This window comes from Portunus trituberculatus, chromosome 31, assembly GCF_017591435.1.
Source record: "Portunus trituberculatus isolate SZX2019 chromosome 31, ASM1759143v1, whole genome shotgun sequence".
In the NCBI taxonomy this organism is placed as follows: Eukaryota; Metazoa; Arthropoda; class Malacostraca; order Decapoda; family Portunidae; genus Portunus; species Portunus trituberculatus.
In genome coordinates, this window is record NC_059285.1 from 25,493,968 (window position 1) to 25,519,173 (window position 25,206).

The following is a 25,206-nucleotide window of genomic DNA, read 5'->3' on the forward strand; positions in this document are numbered from 1 at the left end:
TCAGGTCATCTAGGCATCCAAAAAACCTACAAGAAGGCTCTTCAACATTTTTTGGCCAGGAATGAAAAAGGATGTGTCACACTATGTAAAAACATGTCACATATGTCAAGTTGTGGGTAAGCCTAACGAACGCCTTGTGCCAGCTCCTCTGACGCCTATTCCAGTTCAGACGGAGCCCTTCGAAAAGATCATTCTAGACTGCGTAGGGCCCTTACCCAAAACCAAACGAGGGAATCAGTATTTGTTAACCCTCATGGATCCCACTACCAGGTACCCTGAAGCATTCCCTCTTAAGAACATCACATCAAAGACCATTGTAAAACATCTAATACATTTTTTCACCTCGGTAGGAATTCCAAAACAAATTCAGTCTGACAAGGGTAGCAATTTCACTAGCCATTTTTTCCAACAGATAGTGAATGAGCTAAACATCGACCATGTTACCTCCTCGGCTTACCACCCCAATCCCAAGGCTGTCTGGAGCGGTTTCACCAAACATTAAAATCCATGATGAAGAAGTATTGCTTGGAGCATCAAGGAGACTGGGATGAAAGTATTTCTTTCCTTCTCTTCGCTTTAAGAGAATCTCCTCAAGATTCTTTAGGTTACTCCCTTTTGAATTACTCTATGGTAGACAGATCAGGGGGCCTCTCAAAATATTAAAGGATCAATGGTTTACTCAAAATACTCCTTCAAGCCCCAGTGTGTCTGACTACATCAGTAACCTTAAGAATAAAATCAGTGAAGTCAGATCTTTTGCTAAATCAAACTTCCTCAAATCTCAAACTAAAATGCAACAGAATTCTCTTCCCAAATCTGTCATGAGAAGTTTCAAACCAGGAGACAAGGTTTTACTTTTTTCTCCCCACTCCAGGCAATGCTCTTCACAGTAAGTTCATGGGACCTTATGTTGTGGCTCAAAAATTATGTGGTCCACACTCCTGACCGTCGTAAAGATTCCCAACTAGTTCATATTAATCTAATGAAACCTTACCACTCCAGAGAACCAGAGGACGACTTGTCCCGCACTGTACCTGTATGTCTGGTAGGGAAGGAGTCTGGTCCTGTGCCCCCCCGAGGAAGAGTCCGACATCGAATTCCTCTTCTCGTCACCTAAAGGACGCCCCTCAAACAGCCAAATCATGTCCAACCTTGATGAGGTGTTTCTTTCCTTAACACCTTCACAACAGTCTGATCTTAAAAAGTTATTGCTAGACTTTTCTGAAATCACAGGTGACCTTCCAGGAGTTTGTAATACTATCCAACATGACATAACATTAATATCTAATGACATCAAGCCTATAAGACAACCAGCCTATCGCATTTCACCCATTAAAAGAGACTTGATGAAAAAAGAGGTAGACTATCTGCTCTGTCATCACCTTGCAGAACCTAGTATATCTCCTGGGCTTCTCCTGCCTGTTAACATCTAAGCCAGATGGTAGTAGTCGATTTTGCACCGACTACAGGAAATTAAATAAAGTGACGGTGCCAGACTCCTACCCATTGCCCTTGATAGAGGACCTTATAGATAGTATAGGAGTAGCCAAATTTGTAACCACTATAGACTTGCTTAAAGGTTACTACCAGATTCCCCTCTCGGACGAGGCCCAAATAATATCCGCCTTCATCACCCCCTTCGGACTATACCAATACACAGTGATGCCCTTTGGCTTGTCTAATGCTCCCGCCACCTTCCAGAGGGCTATAAATTACATCACTCAGGACTTGGAGGGAACATCTGCATATCTGGACGACCTGGTGGTGACTGCAGACGACTGGGCGACACATCTGACCCGTCTTCGGAGGCTGATGGGTCGGTTGCAGGAAGCCGGGCTTACAATCAACCTGGCCAAGTCCACCTTCGGGAAGTCTACGGTGGTCTACCTGGGACATGTGGTGGGGAACGGCAAGGTTCACCCCAAGACGGACCTTATCAGCACTTTCGTCCCCTTCCACTGGACCCCGACCTGTGACCAAGCCTTCCAACACCTCAAGGCTTTTCTCTCCTCGGAACCAGTGGTCTGGACGCCGGATCACTCCCGCCCCTTCCATCTACAAGTGACCATATCAAGGGGATGGACAACATCATCGCCGACGCCTTATCAAGATCTCCCGTCTCACCTCCTTCATGAGCCCATTACGGAGGTCTTAGGGGGGAGGAAATGTTACGGCCCGCCCGTAACATGCATTACTACCATCACCTCCTCCGCTTGTTACCTCGTTCGCCACCTCTCCGCCTCCCCTTCCACGTCACCGTCTCGTGAACCTTCCACGCCACCGTCTCGTGAACCCTCCACGTCACCGTTTCATGAAGCCCCGCTACTGTCCCGAAGTTGGATTCACGCGGCCCCTTTCGACTCAACCGAAAGTGTTAGGGGGTGGACAACATCATCGCCGACACCTTATCTAGATCTCCCGTCTCACCTCCTTCATGAGTCCATTACGGAGGTCTTAGGGGGGAGGAAATGTTACGGCCCGCCCGTAACATACATTACTACCATCACCTCCTCCGCTTGTTACCTCGTTCGCCACCTCTCCGCCTCCCCTTCCACGTCACCGTCTCGTGAACCTTCCACGCCACCGTTTCATGAACCCTCCACGTCACCGTTTCATGAAGCCCCGCTACTGTCCCGAAGTTGGATTCACGCGGCCCCTTTCGACTCAACCAAAAGTGTTGAGCCAGCTCTTGGCTTTCTGGATTGGCAGTTGAGATCCAAGCCTCAACCAGTGAACACAACGCCTCTTGGGTCTACCGTGGGATCAACCATCACCCAGCATTTCACCACTGCGACACCGCATAAGTATCGTCCGTGTTTTCCACATTGCCTCTATATAGGATTAGGATTATTGTTAGGTATTAAGTTGGGTTCTTTATTGTTGTATTTATTACTGTGTTATATGTATATGTGTATGTCATTTTCCTGTGTTTCATGTTATATATCTGTGTTTCATGTTTCTTGTTATATATGTGTCAATTTCATTACGGGTTATTAAAATAGCTTTTTAAAGTGACCCCCTTTTGCATTTCCTCACCAGTTGAACCTGCAGTGTTTTTTTTTATTGTTATTGTTCACCGGCTCTCCGATGCCAATCTTACCAGTTTAACCGGTGAACGTAACAATTGGCAACCGTGACAAGGTGATAATGATAAAAGTAATGTAAGACAACATAATTATTCATATATTTCAAATTATATTAGATCACTGCAAATTTGTCTCCATCTGTCATGGATATGATTATAAAGAAATTATTGACTTAATATTGTTCAATGCCTCAAAAACTCAATTCTCCCATCTGTCAACTTGACACAACCTCCCAAGACAACTATCTCCTTTTCAATGACACTCAGCTGTCCCCCTCTTCTACACTAAACATCCTCGGTCTGTCCTCACTTATAATCTAAATTGGAAACTTCATATCTCATCTCTTGCCAAAACAGCTTCTATGAAGTTTGGCATTCTGAGATGTCTCCGCCAGTTTTTCTCACCTTCCAACTGCTAACTCTCTACAGGAGCCTTATTATGGAGTATGATACCATTCTGTTGGACAGGGTGGAATCAATGCCTTTTGCCTCATCAGCTCCTCTCTTCTAAACTAACTGTCTTCAGCCTCTTTCTCAACGCCGTAATGTTGCATCTATTGCTATCTTCTATCGCTATTTCATGCTAACTGCTCTTCTGATCTTGCTAACTGCATGTCTCCCCTCCTCCGCGGCCACACCGCACAAGACTTTTCTCTTTCTCTCATCCCTATTCTGTCCACCTCTCTAATGCAAAAGTTAACCAGTATTCTCACTTTCATCCCTTTCATTGGTAAACTGTGGAACTCCCTACCTCCCTCTATATTTCTTTCATCCTACGACTTGAATTCCTTCAAGAGGAAGGTGTCAAGACACTTTCTGTTTTGGACTAGCCATGACCTTGTGGGACACAGCAAATGAGTGGGCCTTTTTTTCATCTTGTTTTGTTTGCCCTTGACTAGTGCCTGAATTACTTTTTTTTATTGATTAAATTATAAATATTTTAGTCTTGCTGTTTGTGATTATGATTATAGACAAATAGGAAATGGAGATAGAATTATAAGAGAGTACTTTTAATCTTTGCAGTCTTGTATATAATGAATGGTGTGCCAAGCAAAGGGGCAATGAAACAATAATGTAAGTCAATACATATTTAGTAAAAAATGTGATTTTGATATAGAATTTCTGTGTATAATTTAACCGACTTAAACCCACTCTTCTTTTGACCCTTCTCTAAGTTGTTGTTTTGTAGCGAGCAGCTACTAGCCTAGGCAACGAGGGCAGTGAAAACCGTGGTGGCAGGTCAGGAACTGATTTATTCGAGTACATCGGTCATATATATATATATACTTTTCAGCCAGATCACAGTTAGCCAATCACGTGACCGATCAGAACTGGACATGCTGGCCAATCAGGAAACGGATCGGAGGAGAGGGAGTGCTGGACACGCTGGCCAATCCCGAACCAGATCACCGCAGGCCTGGCTGAGCCGTGATCCACCAATGGCGAGCGTCCCTTGCTCGCCCTGTGCTCCCGTGATTCCGGCTGTCAGTTATGGGTGCGAGGCGCAGCCACAGTTTCAGCAGTAGAATTTTCAGTCTCTCCTTCTCTTGCTGCAACTTCCACAGCTTCATACACTCTTCATTCTTCTCCCTCTCTCCTTGCTGCTGCAGCTTCACCACCTTCAGCTATTCTTCTAGCAACAACTTTTGCTGTTCACTCACCTGGAGTGTTGCAGGGTTGGTTTCAGAAAACCTCCTCTTCCTCTTCTTTGATACCTGCCAAATTATAACAGATCAATGGAAAATGTCTTCATCTGATATGGGTATGATTATAATTATGATTTAATTTTTATTATGGTCTGCAGTATTTTATTTTATTATATTATGATCACTTTAGTTTTGCTATTTGTGATTTTAATTAATTTAATTAATTGTCCGTAATTAAAATCACAAATGAGATGTTTTGTGGACTAAAGTGTCAGATTATCTTGCTTTGACTTACAGTGGCGAGATTTTTCGGCATCGATTCATGTGCTTTTGGGGCACACACTGATGCTGTTGTTCTCCCTGGAACACTTGATGATGCCACCAGTTCATCGAGGACAATGGTAATGGCAGTGTTCTCTGAGACTGCTGGTGATGCAACATCAGAATCTGCAATTTATTAACTGAATTACTAATCATTACATTCATTGCCTGAGAATAGCAACCAATAAATGAACAAAAATACATTTATCAATTGTGTAACACCTGTAAATTAAGACAGGTATTCATCCCCAGGAAGTGGGGCAGAAATATTATTCTAGACCGGGTATACCCATTGATTGCTTGGTTGAGAAGCTATGGTGAAATAAATTGGCCATAAGTGTATCCTCCATTAGAGAGATCAACATATTACTTTTCATTGTGAAGAGAGTCTTCAACATAATGCCACACACTGCCCAATATGATTAAAGGTGTAATCAATCCCCAAATTAAGTCATCACACTAAGTGCAAACTTGTGCCAAAAAAGAATTCCAATGAAATTCTGCAATAATGTGTATTATTTATTTTTAACTAGTTCATACATTCTTTCCTCAACTTAAGGCTACTGGCCTTACCCATATGAGGTAATGCAATATATTTGCAATGTAATGGCTTACAAAAGACGAAGGATTTCATCACAACTGAGGAGATGCATGATGAAATCCAGTGGACATGAAAGGTAATGGTTAAACATTACTACTTAGTAAACATGATATATAGCACTGTCATTCCACTGTCTTTAAAAGTTGTGATTAATTCATTTCATATAGCAGCATATATCAGACACTAAAGAAAAATAAAAACTTATAACTTACCAGAAGGGCCAGTGTCACAATCAAATGCACATCCAAGGTCATTAACCTCACTACCAATGATGCCGATGACCTTAGCTGTGTCATCTGGGAGGGTTGGAGGTGGACCTCCACCAGTTTTCCGCACTTCCCGTTTGAACTCTGTCATCCTGTTTTGCTCTGTAATAGATATGGAATATAAGTATTAAGTGGTGAAAACTTATTCACTAAATCACTAATGGCCTGAACACTACATGTAGGCTAGTGGAAATGGTGTTATTTTTGTGGGCCAGCTAAGCTAACATTAAGTAATGGTGGATTGCAGATGAAAGTACTTTGAAAATATATCATATTTTGAAGATAAACAATATTCCTATCAGAATTTGATTTAGTGTTAATTTAATCATGAGTTGGGTAGTTTGTCTTGATGTGGGGAAATTTGGTAACAGAACTGTTAGACTTCACTTAATTTTGTATCTATGTAACAAAAGGAATCCAATTTCCCTGAGCTCCATACCATTAAATGCTAAGAAGTTACATAAACACACAAGAGGCATATTTGTTGTCAGAATAGTTATTAGCAGAGGAAAATTATTCTTTCTAGAAATATGCTGCAGTTAATAAATAATAAGCTTCACGCTCCAGTTAGAGGTTCAGAAGTTATTTTTAGACATGTATTGTATGGAACAGCAATAACTTATTGCTTGTATTCTCACACGTTTCAGCATGACTTTTCTTACTCTTCTCATTAAATATTACTTTTCAGTAGGAGTGACGTGAACCTCATCGATGTATAATCACTTGTAATGGTGGCAGCTTTTTTTTTTTTTTTTTTCTGGGTAAGGTTGGGTTAGATTTGGTAAGGTTAGGTTGCGGGTGAGAGTACCTGGGTAATATTAAAACTACATTATATATGTCATATGAATACTACTTACTTTGCTTTTATACGTTCCCAAACTTTCATTAGTTGCTGAACGGTCTTCTTCCCCGACAAACTTGAGGCGTTAAATTTCTCCTCCACTCTGGCCCATGCTTGCTTTTTAAACAGAACAATGCGGCCGTCAGTGCTTTTGTTATGCAGCACTGTCTCTTGTCTTATCAATTCTACAAGGTAGTCCTTTGCAACTACCCCAGTAGGGCTGGTACGCTTGCTGGATTCCATTTCAGAGACTCACTCACAAGCCGTATTCTGATTTCTGAGCGGCAAAACAACTACAATGGTGATCTTGATCTTGATTATCATGGTTACCAACATATCTCAACTTTTAATTTGCTATTTATCTGTAGATCACTATTTTTATGTATTAATTTACATTACACAATATATTCCAATTAAACTGTAGGAGAGAAATGCATTAATTACCTTATTTTCCATGGCTATTGGATTGAAAGGGCTACCAACAGCATTCTTAGACCCCGTCGGAGTCCCCAGCTCCGGGAAGGGAGTGGTGTTGTTCTCTACTACTCCAATCCCAGGGATGGGGATGGGGAAGGGGTGGGGAAGGGGCTGATTAATACTACCACCCTGAGTCTCTTCTACAGCTAGCTCAGGTGTTAGAGTCGCTGGTGTGTCATGCGTACCCAGTGGCCCCAGAAGAGATGGTGAGGGTACTGTCTCGGGATGCTTTTGTAGACGCACTGGAGGATCAGCAGGTGCAAATCTACGTGACGCAGGCACACCCAGCAGATGTACAGCAGGCTCTGGCGGGGGCCATGGAATTTGAGACCTTCCTGTATACTACCACCTCCGCTGTGACGCTGCACCACCGCTTTGCCGCCTAGAAGCCGCTGTGCCGCCACCTACCAGTTCGCTGTACCCAAGTCCAAAAGGGGAAGATGAGGCACACCAGTTCAGGTAAGTTTAATGGCTTCTGCTGGAAGTGTGGCAAACGTGGTCATAGTCGCAGTGACTGCCGCAGTGAGTGGAGGACACGCTCGCTGGAGGATGTGCAAACACGTTCTCCCACCAAGACTTGCTGCGAGAACTGTGGACGGTGGGGGCATCGCCGTGCTGCCTGCTCACAGCTGAAGGACGTCATGATGGTGGGGGGAAACGAAAGCAGGCTGGGAGTTCGGGCCACTGTTCAGCCAAGTCGTCCCCGGGCCCCGTCTGTGTAAAGTGCCACAGCAATGCTACTGCGCTGGCGGTCCGAGTGTCGGGCACAGTGGACGACCGCCCGTGTCCCCTGGTGGTGGACACTGGAGTGGCGAGGACCTTCGTCAGGGAAGATGTATTGGCAAGTCAAGATTTCCCTGTGTCAGACTGGCAGCTGTGTGGCGTGACTGGCCACTGTACGATGCTACAAGGCCCTGTGATGTCTACGATCACAGTGGGTGGCGTGGAAGAGAAGCTACCAGTATTCGTGGCTGACATGGAGGAACCCTGTCTGTTGGGGATGGATTTTCTGGTTCAGAGTGAAGCATGTGTGGACCTCGGAAGGATGCAGATACAGGTACGAGGACAATGGGTACCACTGATCCTTGAGGATGCTCTTGAACAGGTGGAGAGCCCCGTGACGAGTTCAGTTGTTGAGGACGAGAGGCTGAAGCTACACTGCCGAGTCGTGAGGGAAGGTGAGGTTGCAGACACCACTGTGAGAACCCGTGAATGCCAGGCGGTGGTGAGAAGCTGCGGTGGTGAGGTTGCAGACGCCACCAGGAGAGCACGTGGATGGCAGGCAGTGGCGAGCAATGACAGCTGTGAGGTGGACGGAGACACGGGTGAAGCGAGCCCCGTGACGAATTCAGATGTCGAGGACGAGAGGCTGGTGCTGCACTGCCGAGTCATGAGAGGTGGTGAGGTTGCAGTCACCACAAGGACAGCACGAGGACAGCAGGCAGCGGCGAGCAATGACGGACATGAGGTGGATGGAGACGTGGGTGAAGCGAGCCCTGTGCTATCTCCACATGTGGTGGACTTGGAGGTATGTAGTTTCACCAAACAGACTCCTAAGCAGGTGGTAAAGTTGGAGAAGCGGCTGATGAAGCACGAGGACGTCTTCAGCCGAGATGCACAAGACCTTGGCTGCATGTCGTTCGTTCAGCCCTCCAACACAGCAGAAAGTCCGCTGATGAAGCAGCCACATTGCAGTGTCCCGTTGGCCAGGAGAGAAGAGATGAGGCTGCCTCTGGACTTGGCCACTGGACGACCACCTGAGGAAGAGCTACCACAGACGGCGCATGAGGTGGTAGTGATGCTGCAGTAGCGGATGGAGGCTATGCGGCGACGGGGGGTGAACAATCGCCGCCTCGTGGGGCAAACCATGACCCGCTGGTAACAGCTGCGCGCCGGTGATGCCCAGAATGCGGTGTGGGACCGTGGCTGGCGGTACAAGCCTCGTAGGAAACGAGGCACCACCCTGAAGAGGCTGGAGAATTACTGGGAACGTGGAAAGGCCGTACACCGCTCCGCAACGACTCGCAGCCGTCACCTACAGGCTGACGTTGCCACAAACAAGTGGCGGCGCATCCTCCACATCGGCCGCCTGTGGGCTGTCGTTGTGGAGGAAGGATGCTTGTGGGGCCAGCAGAGGCCACCCTCATTGCCGGACAATGAGGTGAGGAGCAACAGTGTGAAGGGTGACGGTCGTATGAAAACTATGTTACGGGGTGTGTTGTGTGTGTTGTGATAGTGACACTGAACAGTCGGGATGACTATTTTTCATGGGGGAGGGGAGTGTTGTGACAGCGTAGGGGGGGTGGCAACTACTTGAGTAGTGAAGATGGAGTGTGGTGGTATTGTAAGAGAGACATGAAGTGGGGGCCCGGAAATATGGCCAGGCAGGTGGACAAAGTAGCAGTGATTGGCCCATAGACGAGCCAATCACAGTGTTGCAAAAGGGGGAGGGGGGTATTTAAGCTGCCCCAGATAGTGAGGGGTGCTCCCTCGCTAGCAACCGAAATGTACAGACCTCTCCCGCTCTGCTTCACCTTGCTCTAGAGAAGGCACCAGCTTGCCGATTCGCTCGCCGCGGAGCTGCTCTGCCTTCCTGTTACTTCCACCAGCGTCCCCAGTTATCTGTTGCAGTGGAGTGTAACACACCTGTGTTCCAGGTTCCTCCCGCTTGGATGAGGAGCCACCCTTGTGTGTTTCCTTTTCTCTCTCACTAATACCTTCCTTTCTGGCCCTAGTGTCCCCTGTTCAGAGTGGTACAAAGCCAAACCCCACGGCCACTGGCGCAGGCCTGTGTCATAAGGGGGCTCCTCAGAGGAGTGGTTATAGGAAGCTGCAGGGTGGGCCAAACACTGTTAGGTGCGCTAGGTCACACAGCTATCCCTGCCCCCTGCAACGGCTTTTAGAAGCTGGGGGAGCGTTACGGGACTAGCCTAGGCAGGCTCCTTCCATTACCTATCCAGTCGTTAGCTGTGTTCTTATGTCAGGCTTTGGCCCCAATTAGGACTGAAACACCTTAAACCTACAACTCATAATATGAAACATAGCAAGAGTGAAAATAAAAAGTGAAGATACCGGCCAAAAGAATCGAATAACACTACTAAAAATCCTCTCCGAAAATATCATATACGCAACACGGATTATCACCCACCAAGATGGATTCGTAGTATTGACTGGGACAGACGAGGAAGTGGATAAGATATTTCAGCAAACCACCAACCAACACCTAAACACCAATAAATTCCAGCCAATCTTACCACCAGAAATTAAGGCAAAGAGGACAACACTTATATTCAACACAGATGAATACATATATAACCACACTGAGAAAGAAATAGAAGAGGAACTACTGGCAAACAACCAATGGATGAAAGAAGGCATCGACACCATATATAAGATCACCAGAACTAAAATACTGAAGATCACCTTCAAAGAATCTGCAGCAGCAAAAAAAGCTACAGAACATGGTATCCTGGGCTTCCACATGAATATCCTCTCACACTCCATAAAAATAGAACAATATATCCCACTCATGACCTTTCTCAGATGCTACGCCATAGAAGATCATATAATTTCAAAATGCCCCAAACCAAAGGAATTTAAGATATGCTCTGAATGCAGCTCAGATGACCACACATGGAGGGATTGTAATACAGGTAACACCAAGCTGTGTATAAATTGCAATGGAGACCACAGGACACTCGCAAATAAATGCCCACTAAGGAAGAAGGCACTGGAGGAGAAAAGGCAACAATTAAAAAACAACAACGCCAAAACCTACAGCAGTATAACGTCTGGCACCACAACTACAGCACATCTCAACCTCCCTACAACAACACCTACAATAGAGAAGGACATGGCAGCAAAAATGATGGCATGTATGATGCACGCACATCTCAATTCCATAAATAAATCTTGGATCTTACAACGAGGAATTCAATAGGGCACTCAAACTAATTAATCTTCCACCAGTAATCCTCCCAGACAACCCACCTTTGAAACAGATCCTCAATCTCACCAAGGATAACCAAACCATAACATCACAACAAAGCACAGAAAACACTGAAACCACCAAAAACACAAACTCACAGATGCTTCCCAGCACGGCACAGCAAATGACCACTCAGGAAAATATTTCTCAAGATGAGATGAACATACCACCATTAGAAAAAAATCCCGGGAAAAGATATAGGACTCCAAGTAATTACACGTAAAAGTGAGGGCTGGCCTAAGGAATCAACATTAAGTCTGAGAAACATCAAAAAGGGTATAGAAACTGGCTTATAAAAATTTAGATACACCAAGCCCACCTACATGGAACAGGAAATACTACTCTACCTGCTCAATAATGAAATTGATTTTTCTAACTGCTGGTGCACAAGAGATGATTCACAGTTTAACAAAATACGAAACGGCTTGTACCAAGACCTCACCCCACGGTAAATTTCCAGAGTTTCACCACATTCTCTTTTCTGGACGAAACTAATTTTTTTCTGGTAGATTTTGGCTTCCTTTTAATTAATTTACCACTTGTTTTTGGCGCAAATCACCCAGTTTTTTTTTTATCACCCCCAAAACCTAACCCAACCTAACCTAACCTAAACCAAACCTAACCTAACCTAACCTATCTCATGAGGTGGGTAAAAAAACACTTCCCTGTACATACAGTCTCAGTGACAAGTAGGACATTGCACCACAGTAGGTAGAACCAAGATGTATTAGACTAAGAGGTGAACGCACTTCGGCATTATTGGAACCGCTGACGTCACCATGTGTATTGTTTACGTCTAGTGTTATGGTGGTGTGTTCACGTGTGGCAGATTTTATCAGCAATTGTGTACTTTTCATGGGCATTGTATTACGATATTAACCCATTTAAGCCGAAAAAAAATGAAAGTAAGAATTTGATGTTGCAGCTTTGATATATGCATAATGTGAACCTAAACTGCAAGCATATGATGAAAATTACTCCATATGTACAATGGTTCTCATTTTATTGACGAAAATGTGTTGTTGCGCAAGCACAACGAGCGGCGTTTCGACCACAATACATGTTGCGTAAACGCAACTATCGGCACACAAGGAAAAACATCAGGAAAAAAAAACATACATACATACACACATATTTGCATAATAGGAAACACATTTGCTCTTCTTCAAATGAAAATCTAAAGGAGCCAGCTAGAATACATTTCTTAGCATTGAAGAAGAATTATAAAAATGATATTTAAAATTCACTTTTGATACATAATTAGAATTTCCTGACTAAAAATGAAACCTTGAATTTCTTCATTATAAACTAAAGGATACCAAAGAATACAGCCCTTAGAGATAATACAGCTCTCGAAGTGGAGAAATGAGGTGCATATGATAATAAAAAAGAAAAATCATAATAAAGAATTAGTACAACCTATCTTAGATATATTTTCACAGGATTCTCCTGGTCTACATGGTATGGTACTGCACTGAACACTTTTGATGCAGGTATACTTTACATTTCTGGCATATGAATACAGTCTGACTGTTGCACAACCTGCAACGACAGCGTTTTGGAGGATCCGATTTCACGATGTAATGCCCAACATTATCATAGCGCATTTGTGCCGATACACCTGCAACACTGAGAACTGATCGTGATCTTCCTGGATTATTTGGCTTTTTGCCGTGATTCTGTAGCCATTCAGTAGCAGCAGCACGTATGAATGACAACATATCCTCTTTGTAACCTCCTTCTCTTGCAAAAATCCAGGCATTGTTTACACATACTGTAAACAAGTATGTGATAATTGGAAAGTACCACTTTTTCCCACGAATAGAGGGCCTGTACTGAGCAATATTTTGATCTACCCTATCAACACCACCCATTTTCCGATTATACTGATGGATGGCATTTGGCATCAAAACATTCATATGTTTCTTCTGAGAAGCAACATAGCGTTCAGCCTTCACTAGTGGTGATACTCCATACTCAGATGATGCAATTGTTACAATGCCATTATCTTGCCAGCGTGCTGCAATTATCCCAGATTCAGCATCACAAAAATGTTCTTCAGTTCCCCTAGGTAATTTCATAAACTTTGCAGGATTTGTAAATGGGCATTTTTCGATTCGGTTTTTTCTTAGTGTGCCAGTAGCATCATGACCCATGCTCTTGATTTTTTCTACAAGTTTGAGGGATGTGAAGAAGTTATCAAAGTAAAGGGATAACTTCTTTGTTGGATAACGTTTTACTATCACATCCAAAACATCAAGTACAACTTTTCCACCAAGTCCATAAGATGCATTAGCCTTATCCTTAGCACCATCTTTGCCTTGGTAAACAGATATATCAAAAACATAACCATTTGGATCAGCTGCAACCCATGCTTTATAACCCCATCGTACAAGTTTTCCCCTGATGAACTGTTTTGTGGGATACCGACCAAAATAAGGTATCATTGACTCATCAATGGATATATTTATTGGCCCAAATACTTCCCCGTACTTGAGAAAGTTGCCATTCAGGATTTCCATGAGGGGAGAAACTTTGCCATACTTGTCCTTTTTGGGAAGCTTTGTGTTGTCTGCAGCATGAAAATATTTCATGATCTCATCAAAGCGATCGCGGCGCATGGAGTCAGCAATAAGCTCATTGTACACGTCTGGTTGTCTCTGCCAATACAGTCTGCGACGTGGAACGCAACAGTAGCCTGACACTAACAAAATTCCTATGAAGGTTTTCATTTCATCACTTGTCAGCGCAAATGAATGTTCACCATTCTGTACTGCATAGTTTACAGTTTGTTTCACAAGGTGATCAATAGCTAATACATCCAAGAAAAGCTCAAGGGTCTCACTAGGCTTACGTGGAATATCAGCAATTGATGGTTTATATGGGTAACATGGAACATTTGTCTTTTCTGGGAGATCCTGTGCTTTCCATTTTCTGAGTTTTATGATTTTCTTTTTCTGGGATGCTTGTCTTTCAACATTTTCATCTACATCATCTTGCGACACTGTGGAATCTAACACTGCAAAAGCAGTTAGCTGTGTTCCAGGAAGATTAGAGATATCCACGCTTTCTTCTTCGCCAGAATCTTCATCCGTCATAGCACCATCATTTGCAGGCATGATGTAAACGTCTTGTGTTTCAGTTTGTTTTACCATTCCAGTGGATTCATCTTCATCACTAATTTCACTCTCGTCAGACATAGTAGGTCTCTCTAGCTCGTCTAAAATCTCGTTCAAATTCATTTTTCTGAAAAAACCCAATAATAATGGAATTTATATATCGTAAAATGTTTGTAGACGATATGTATGCTTTCAACAAACAAGTTAGGCTACACATATGTATTCATTCACTGCAATTATATGCGCAAAAAAAAAATTATGCGTTACAAAATAACTACTTCAATGAAGAGGCCGGTGCCGATGGTTGCGTTAGCGCAACTTTTTCTTTATAAAGTTTTTAGACAACTGTCATCAGCATACTATCAAATAAAATATGGTTCAAAAGGGTTCTGTCATGAATAGAAACATAGAAGATTCTTATGAAATAGATATGAACAAATGCCCGATGATAGTTTTCCTTACTCACCTCCTTTTTGATGAAGACATTGTATTTCAGAAAATGGAGCTTCTTTCACTACCTTTTCTCCTCAAATGATGAGACATGTGACATCATATGAACCTTCCACTGGGAGTTCTGGGTGTCTACTAGCATCGGAAGCAACTACAGGATACAACATGCCGTTCTATCAGTGTAGCTCGACATCATGTTGTAGCTTGTTTCACGTTGCGTTGACGCAACGAGCGGCGTAAATGGGTTAATAGTTAAATGGGTAAAGCAAGAGTGTGCGCTGTATTTGGATATACACCTGGTAAGGACAGCAACCTAAGATACCATAAATTCCCATCTAATGATAACCTTGCTAGACAGTGGATCCATAAGTGTTTCCGTTCAGACCATATTAAGTATGCTGTGGTTTGTGAACGACATTTTAGTTCAGCCCAGATTGAACAAAATCTGAAGTACAAGCTTTTAAATTCGCCGGTTCCACGAACTGTGAGAAATTTAAAACAGGATGCAATTCCTGATCAGAATCTGCCATCACGAGGACACAGATGCCAGGGAATCGGCCATCCACCAGCATTTAAAGGTAAAAAACTGTATTTTGTAAGTGGTGGTGGTGTTTGTAGTAAATAAGTGGTGGTGGTGGTAATACTAGGTTCTAGTAAAGTAAGTGGTGGTGGTTCTAGTCTAATACATCTTGGTTCTAGTGAAGAATGTGGTATGGTAGTGGTTCTAGTAAAGTAAGTGGTATGTGCTATGCTTAAGAAACGATCACAGTAGATGCTGGTGAAGCTAATACTAAATTGGAGGTGCAAATATTGTATGTGGTGGTAGTTTAAATTAAAACATATGGCATATCCCCATATTTTCTTGCAAATCACTAAGAAACGTAAAATACAGTTAGTGGCATTATATCTACTAAACTTAGTAACCAAGATGCTAAAAGATAACCACTCAAATAAAAGAAATATGTGGAACACCTATATTCCACAATTAAAATCTGCCCTAGTTGGTTGACATGCTGACGTCACGATTCTGGGTTTTAAAATCCTCCCGTGCTACGTCAATGATTTCAAGACTGAAGTGCGTTCACCTCTAAGTCTAATACATCTTGGGTAGAACGCCGTGATCACGTAAAAACTGTACGGATTTAGCAGTCCTCGAAAAACTCAGCGATAACTTTGAAGTAATGCAGTTCACAACCTGCACAGTGGGACATCTTGCCTCAAACTGAATTCAAATTCATACCGCGAGCCTCAAGGCCACCGTGATTGGTTGAATAAATTATTATTTTTTTACATTGGCCACCGGTTCACTTTCAAACGGAAGTAACCAATCAGCGGAAACAATAGCTCAAACAAAACGAGTCACTAATGTTGGCCCGCACGCTAGCCGCTGCCCTGGGTCGAGCAGCTCTCGCGCCAGTCTGCCTTTGTTCTATTGACTCGGGAGTGAGATCGCCAAAAATACGATTAAATCTTTTAAATTCATTATTGACATTATAAATAGGTTGCGCCTTATAAATATGGGATTCAAAATACTCGTAATGAGGAGCTCTATCTCATGAGGTGGATAAAAAACACCTAGTGGAATGTGGTGAAACACTGGAATAATACCAAAACTTCAAAGCACAGACACAGACACGCTTCAAAGTATGACAAAACCAAATATAACACTACCGTTACCTAATACACCATTAACATTTACCACAATGGACACACTAATAATAATACAACACAACGTTGCGCACTGGCACCCTAACAGACATGTCATAACAAATACCTACATACAAGGAAATAGATGTCGACATCATATTGATTAATAGTCATGGTATAGCAAACAATAAAATAATATATATACACAATTATACCACTCATACAATAAACTCTACAGGAGAACTACATGACGGAAGCGCTATTCTAGTCAAGTCCAACATAAAACACAAAATAACAGACGATTTTGATACAGACATCCTATAAGTCACTATAGAAACAAATACAGGACCAATACATATTATATTGCAACAACATACCTCCCACCACGCAGACCATATCTACCAATTACAGATTTCCACCACCTGGCCTCCAACAATTCACCTATATACATTTTAGGAGATTTAAATGCCAAACACCCTTGCCTAGGAACACACACTACCAACACAGTCGGGAAGGGGTTAGAAATGCTAATAAACAGAAACAAACTCATTCACCTGAGACCAAACTTCCCTACATACATAGCACACAATACACAGACAACACCAGGCATAATATTGGCAAATTCACATACATATCACAATTACACAGTAACTCAAGGACCATCCACTGCTTCAGATCACCTACCCATCATATTCACCATCACCACCCTCCCAATAAAGATTCCCACTCCACCAAAACCTAATTACAAAATAGCTGACTGGGATAAATTTAAAGTTGAAATAGACCAACAAATGCAGCTAATACCAAACAACAATCAAGACAAAGAAGATATTGATGCTCAAATAAAATCCTGGTATGACATCATAAGACAATACAACAACCTATCACAAACCCAACAATAGAAAACCTGCAGTGGACAATAAAGCAATATCTGCACAGAGCTTACACGACAGGCTGGGATTATGAAAAATATACCACATACAAACTCCTAAAACAAAACCTGGTCATGGAATGTAAAGCCCAGCACAATAGAAATTGGGAGAAAACAACTGACAAACTCGCAGATTTATACCAGCACCCCACACACTTCTGGAGCAATCTCAAAAAATTAAAAGGAAATAAGACACACACATCACCATATATATATATACCATAACAACAACAAAGTGTATGAAGCGGAGGAAAAAGAAGCCATATTTAGGAAGATTTGGAAAAACATATTTACAATCAGCCCAACAGAAAAAACACAATTCGACCAAGCAACAGATATGGAGGTCAACAAATATATCACAGACAACAGAGATATAATTTCCCCATATGTAACCTCAGATCTCAGCAGGCTAAACAATCAAGAATACTTCACATCAACAATCACAACAGAAGAAATTACAAACACAATAAGATCTTTTAAAAATAATACACCTGGCCACAGCAAAATGAATAAAACGATACTAACGAACTTACCTCAGTCTGCTATATCAACACTCACATCAATCTGTTCAACCACACATACTCAGCTGGTTACTTTCCCCAACCCTTCAAAACAGCACCAATTAAACTTATACCTAAACCAAGCAAACCAACTACAGACCCCTACATTTACAGACCCATTTCCCTACTAGAAGTACCACGGAAGATACTTGAAAAAATAATAAACAAAAGACTTAGAACTTACCTGGAACACAACAGCATCTTACCACCAATACAGCATGGATTCAGAGCTAATAGGAGCACAGACACAGCACTCGCCGTCACAACTGAAAAAATAGCAAACTCATTAGGAAACAAGCAACAATGCTGAATAGTCCTTCGCGATGTATCAAAAGCATTCGACAAAGTCTGGCACGAGAGACTGAAATATAAGATCAATAATACCAGGATGCCTCTCGTGCTATCCAAAATCTTATGCAGCTTCCTAGACGACAGAAAAGCCCACATTAGTCTACCAACCTATAGAGGCCCATCATTCCCTATAAAAAGTGATGTACCTCAAGGCAGCTCAATATCACCAACATTATACTCACTCTATACACACGACATCCCTTCCCCATCACACGGTTGCACCAATATAATATATGCAGATGACATTACTCAAATAATAACACAACCCGGGAAATCAAAAAGAATGTTGGCAAAAAGAGTAGAAAGAGAAATCACAAAGATAAATCATTTTGAGAAAAAGTGGAAAATAAAAACAAGCACATCCAAATTCACAGTAATTCCTCTGGCAATTAGAAATGCTCATCCCATTACAATAGAAGGAAAAGATATACTTTATTCAACCAAAGGGAAAATCCTGGGCCTAAATATTAACACCAGGTATAAACAGAGGTATAAACAACCATATTGCACACATAAAAAATACAGTCAAAACAACATTATCAACAATTAGGAAATTCCACAGACCAAGTACAAAAATAAAACTACATCTCATAAAAGCCTGCGTTCTCCCATTAATCACCTGCCCGCCTTACCCACTAATAGCATTATCCAAGAGTGCCACCCTATCACTACAAAAACTACAAAACCGAGCACTTCGATTAGCATTTGGAGAACAGTATCCTTACACCAGCACTACAGAACAATTACACTATCAAGCCAATTTACATCTCATAAACATTATTCTACATGGCAGAGGAAATAATATAAAAGAAAAACTAATGTACATCGTACAAGATTAATTGTACCTCTGAAGAAAATCAAGTGGAACACGGCTGGTTCAGAAAACTTTACCTAAAACTAAATGAAGAACAGCCACCGCCATTATACACTAGTACAAGACAAACATATATCACGCACTAACGCCAAGTATCAATAGCATACACCTCACCTACCTAAATTTCACACTTACCTGTACACAACTGCAAACCACTCCCAAAAACCTGAAAAGTAAGAAGATATGCATCAGTTCAAAGCACTTGGGTGGTATAACTGAGAAGGGGGGAGGATAGTGAGCTGCTATGTAAGAGCGTGGGCCACACCCCGCTCACGGAAACTCAACTTAATCAACACCAACTTAACCACACCACAATGTACCAAACATTAAACACGATCGTATACTTAAGTATCACCACTTCAGCCCTGAGTCGTTGAGGAGGGGGGGGGGTGGCTGCAAAACGCGGCAGTGAGGAATAAGGTGGCTCCCCGCGGTAGTCTCGACCCCCCCGGCGAGGGGTGGTGTTCTCCGGTAATGTCAGCTGACATCCGGCAGCGGGGGGAAGTTGGAAGTGGAATAATAAATCTTGACTTACAAGTATTTAACATAAAAGAAAAACAGTACTTACCACACTTACCTGAATCCACAGCAACCTGCAACAGCCATGAACCACTAAAAAAATATCTACTTAAATTCTGTCTACCTTGGGCGAACAGCTTCAACAAAACCTGAAGAAGAAAATGAAAAAGAACGAAAAAATTAAATAAAGTAACAAATAATAAATAAATATAACTAGCACGGGGGATCGTCCCCCACCTTTCTGCCTCCTTCTGTACTTCCTCTTTTCACTCAAACTATGTCTGCCTTAGCTAGTTAGCTTAACTCTTCTTTCACCAATCTGTCTCTTCCCCTTAAAAAAAAAAAAAAAAAAAAAAAGGGGTATTCAGTAGCTCAGTAAGCCAGTCGTCAGGAGCTTGTCTAGGCAGTCTCATCCCGCTCCCTTCCCCTCTGGGCCTGTTACCTGCTGTTGGCCGGTCCCCACTCTCGGCATCTACCCAGCTCTCCTGTTTCTGCAGAGGACGGTCTGGTCCTCCGGTGATCCTGTGCTTGCCAGCTTGAGGAATGAGTCAGTTGCAGATGTCTAGTCCCGCTGTTCTGCCCTGCTCTCCGGTCTCGTAGCTCGTTTCCGCACTGTGCACTAACTGGGAGTTGCTGATGTATTGTTACTAGCGACGGACCTTCATCAACTTATCCCGGTGCCACCTCACGTCCTGTACGTTGTCCTGTCTCCGTCGCTGAGAGTTGAGTGGTTTACGATTGCGGCGTTGGAAGCTGAAGTAAGGATCTTTGGGTGCCCTGCCTTGCCCAGTGGATGCGGGTGTGGGTGGCCCTGCTGTGCTGTGTGGGCGGCAGTTCGTAACAATATATATATATATATATATATATATATATATATATATATATATATATATATATATATATATATATATATATATATATATATATATATATATATATATATATATATATATATATATATATATATATATATATATATATATATATATATATATATATATATATATATATATATATATATGTGTGTGTGTGTGTGTGTGTGTGTGTGTGTGTGTGTGTGTATATATATATATATATATATATATATATATATATATATATATATATATATATATATATATATATATATATATATATATATATATATATATATATATATATATATATATATATATATATATATATATATATATATATATATATATATATATATATATATATATATATATATATATATATATATATATATATATATATATATATATATATATATATATATATATATATATATATAGGCAGTAGTCACCTGCCGCCCGGTGGAATACTCCAGGAGAGGTACTTACGGGGATGTAGGCAGTGCTGCAGACTGAGTGATTCCCCGTGTCCTCTCTTCCCGGTTCCCTTTGTGGTCTCATTTATACAATTGAGCAGCTGCAGCCTGCCCTCTAAAGACAACTTCTACTACTTCCTACACTACACTACAACACCTTACACTTTTACACTCTCTTCAAATCAAAATTTAATAATGGCTTCACCACGCCCTGCCTCGGAGTCCCCTCTGGGAGGGACCATAAATGTCCCCAGGTCGGACTGCCCCTCTGCTGTCGACCTTGGGTGTCTTGACACTTCATCTAATACTTTCACTATCAATTTCTGCAACATTCGTGGCCTTCGTTCTAATTTTCAATCTGTGGAACACCACCTCTCCTCTACTAAACCTCATCTTCTCTTCCTAACCGAAACACAGTTGTCTGTGACTACTGACAGCAGCCCTTTTCTGTTCCTCCTACTTGCTCTATCCTCATTTTCAATCCAAAGCTGGATGTTGCGCATACGTGCGTAACGACACCACTTGCTCTCGTGCCCACAATCTTGAATCTTCAGAATTTTCTACCATCTGGCTAAGACTTCAATGTCACTCTCTAACTAAATTCATCTGTGCTGTATACCTCTCACCTAATTCCTCTGACTATGTAAAATTCTTTGACTATTTGACTTCCAAGGTGGAGCACATCTTATCTCACTTTCCTTTTGCTGAGATCTCCATTTTAGGGATTTCAATGTTCACCACCAGCTTTGGCTTTCATCTTCTTTCACTGACCAACCTGGTGAACAAACCTTCAACTTTGCTATCCTTCATGACCTAGAGCAGCTAGTGAAGTTCCCTACCCGTATTCCTGACCGCCTTGGAGACACGCCCAACATTCTTGATCTTTTCCTAACCTCCAACCCTTCTGCTTACTCTGTTAAACTTTCCTCTCCGTTGGGCTCCTCCGACCACAATCTAATTTCCGTTACCAGTTCTATCACTCCAGTGCAGCCTCAGGACCCGCCTAAGCGGAGGTGCTTCTGGCATTTTAACTCTGCTAAGTGGGAGGAACTAAGGCAGTACTATTCTGATTTCCCTTGGGATGATTATTGTTTTCATGTCAGAGATCCTTCTCTTTGTGCCGAGCGCATAACAGAGGTGATTATCTCTGGCATGGAGCTATCATTCCTCATACTTTCTCTAACCCTAAAGCTAAAAAGCCTTGGTTTAACTCTGCTTGTTCTCGTGCTGTCAATGATAGAGGCGGCTCACAAACGGTTCCGTAGCCATCCAACTGCTGAAACTCATGCCCTATATATTTCTGCCCGTAATCATGCCAAATCTATTCTCCAACTTACTAAAAACTCTTTCATCAATAGAAAATGTCAAAGTCTTTCCAATTCTAACTCCTCTCGAGATTTCTGGCATCTAGCCAATAATATCTCTAACAACTTTACTTCTTCGTCTTTCCCTCCTTTACTTCATCCAGATGGCTCTACAGCTGTCTCTTCTTTTCTAAAGCTGAACTCTTCGCTCAAACCTTTGCTACCAACTCAACTTTGGATGATTCTGGGCATATTCCTCCTACTCCTCCACCCTCTGACTACTTCATCCCTAAAATTAAAATTCTTTATAAAGACGTTTTCCTGGCCCTCTCTGGCCTTGATTCTCGGAAGGCTTACGGTCCGGATGGAGTCCCTCCTGTTGTTCTCAAAAACTGTGCTTCCGAACTCGCTCACTGCCTGGTCAAACTCTTTCATCTGTGTCTCTCTACTTCTATTTATCCTTCTTGCTGGAAGTTTGCTCACATTCAACCTGTCCCTAAAAAGGTGACCACTCCAATCCTTCTAACTACCGCCCTATAGCTTTGATTTCCTGCCTTTCTAAAGCCTTTGAGTCTATCCTTAATAGGAAGATAATGAGGCATCTATCAGCTCACAACCTTCTCTCTGATTGCCAGTATGGTTTCCGTAAAGGCAGATCTACTGGTGATCTTCTTACTTTCCTAACTGAATCTTGGTCATCCTCTTTTAGGGACTTCGGTGAAACCTTTGCTGTCGGCCTTGACATATCGAAAGCCTTCGATAGAGTCTGGCACAAATCTTTAATTTCTAAACTACCCTCCTACGGATTCTATCCTTCTCTCTGTACCTTCATCTCCAGTTTCCTTTCCGATCGTTCTATTGCTGCTGTAGTAGACGGTCACTGTTCTTCCCTAAAACTATCAACAGTGGTGTTCCACAGGGTTCTGTCCTATCACCCACTCTCTTTCTATTATTCATCAATGATCTCCTAAATCTGACTCAATGCCCTATCCACTCCTATGCTGATGATACCACCCTGCATTATTCAACAGCGTTCAACAGACGCCCAACCCAACAACAATTAAATGACTCAAGGCGAGATGCTATAGGACGCCTAACTTCTGATCTTTCACTTGTTTCTGATTGGGGCAGAAAACCTGGTTTTGTTCAATGCCTCAAAAACTCAATTTCTACAACTATCTACTCGACATAACCTTCCAGACAACTATCCTCTCTTCTTCAATAACACTCAACTTCCCTCTCCTCTACATTAAACACACTCGGTCTATCCTTCACTAAAAATCTAAACTGGAAATTTCACATCTCTACTCTTGCTAAATCAGCTTCCAAGAAGTTAGGTGTCCTATGGCGTCTTCGTCCATTTTCTCTCCCTCCCAGCTGCTTGCTCTGTACAAGGGCCTTATCCGCCCGTGTATGGAGTATGGCTCTCATGTCTGGGGGATCCACACACAGCTTTACTAAACAAGGTGGAATCTAAAGCTTTTCGTCTTATCAACTCTTCTCCTCTAACTGACTGTCTTGATTCTTTAAGTCACCGCCGCAATGTTGCATCTTTATCTGTCTTCTACCGCTGTTTTCATGCTGTCTGCTCTTCTGAACTTGCTAACTGCATGCCTTCCCCCTCCTGCGGCCTCGCTGCACAAGACTCTCTACTTCTTCTCATCCCTATTCTGTCCATCTTCCTAATGCAAGAGTTAACCAGTATCTTCACTCCTTCATTCCCTACACTGGTAAACTCTGGAACTCTCTACCTGTGTCTGTATTTCCACCTGCCTATGACTTAAACTCTTTCAAAGAGGAGTGTCAAGACACCTCTTACGTTAACTGGACCCTCCTTTTAGATTTTTTGTTTTTCTCTTTCTACTTTTCTTTTAACAGGGCCTGGCAACCAGCGGGATTTTTTTTCCAACACTGTGTTTGCCCTTGGCCAGTGCCCTTGTAATGTAAAAAAAAAAAAAAAAAAATATATATATATATATATATATATATATATATATATATATATATATATATATATATATATATATATATATATATATATATATATATATATATATATATATATATATATATATATATATATATATATCTTATATCTCGGCTGAAGATGTCCTCGTGCTCCATCGATCGCCATTATCCAGAATTCACTACTATCCGGAGCTGTGCACAAAGCATATTCAAACCTACCACATGAGTGATCCCTCAATAACGCAAGGCAGCATCACGATAACACTTCTTCCGTCCTCTTCAACGATTTCCGTTGATTTTTTACTGTTCTGTCAATTCTTTCCGTCGTCTTGAGCCAGATAAAACATACCGTTTTCCTCTAGCCTCAATTTTTAGCGAAATTAAGATCTATAGCTTCTAACCAAACTTTTATAATAAAATTTATTTTCTTGGGATGCTATAATCTCAACTTAATAGCATCTTCATAAGTAGATGTAAATATATATTTGTGTGTGTCTGTGTGTGTATTCACCTAGTTGTATTCACCTAGTTGTAATTTTACAGGGCCTGGGTATCATACTCGTGTGGCCCCGTCTCCATATCTACACACATCCAACTTTCCTTTAAAACTATGCACACTCTTTGCTGACACCACCTCCTCACTCAAACCATTCCACACCTCCACACGTCTTTGTGGGAAACTATATTTCTTCACATCCTTCAAGCATATTCCCTTGGCTATCTTTTTACTATGCGATCTTGTAGTTCTATTTAAGTTTTCCTCTCTCAACATCATTTGCTCATTATCCACTTCATCCAGTCCATTCAACAGTTTATAAACCTGTATTAAATCTCCTCTTTCTCTTCTTTGTTCCAAGGTAGACAAATTCATTTCTTTTAATCTCTCCTCATAGGTCATTTCTGCCAATTCCGGAACCATTTTTGTTGC

The 25,206-nt window shown here is 41.9% G+C and overlaps 2 protein-coding genes across 3 annotated transcripts; both read right to left on the reverse strand.

Annotated features, from left to right (window-relative positions):
* Positions 1-4,327: 4,327 nt before the first annotated feature.
* LOC123511358 lies at positions 4,328-7,173 on the reverse strand. 2 transcript variants are annotated; one of them, XR_006676774.1, is made up of 4 exons: positions 6,777-7,173; positions 5,866-6,021; positions 5,027-5,691; positions 4,328-4,800 (listed from the first exon to the last, which is right to left on the reverse strand). XR_006676774.1 is itself a non-coding variant. In XM_045267170.1 (4 exons), the coding sequence occupies exons 2-4, from the start codon at positions 6,008-6,010 to the stop codon at positions 4,711-4,713; spliced, it is 387 nt and encodes a 128-aa protein (XP_045123105.1). In that variant the 5' UTR covers positions 6,011-6,021; positions 6,777-7,142; the 3' UTR covers positions 4,328-4,710. The 2 variants fall into 2 exon arrangements, 1 of the variants encoding a protein (XP_045123105.1); XM_045267170.1 differs by having other exon boundaries at positions 5,027-5,178; positions 6,777-7,142.
* Positions 7,174-12,679: 5,506 nt separating this feature from the next.
* On the reverse strand, positions 12,680-14,425 carry LOC123511120 (piggyBac transposable element-derived protein 3-like). The gene has a single exon (XM_045266741.1). The coding sequence runs from the start codon at positions 14,423-14,425 to the stop codon at positions 12,680-12,682; it is 1,746 nt and encodes a 581-aa protein (XP_045122676.1).
* Positions 14,426-25,206: the final 10,781 nt, after the last annotated feature.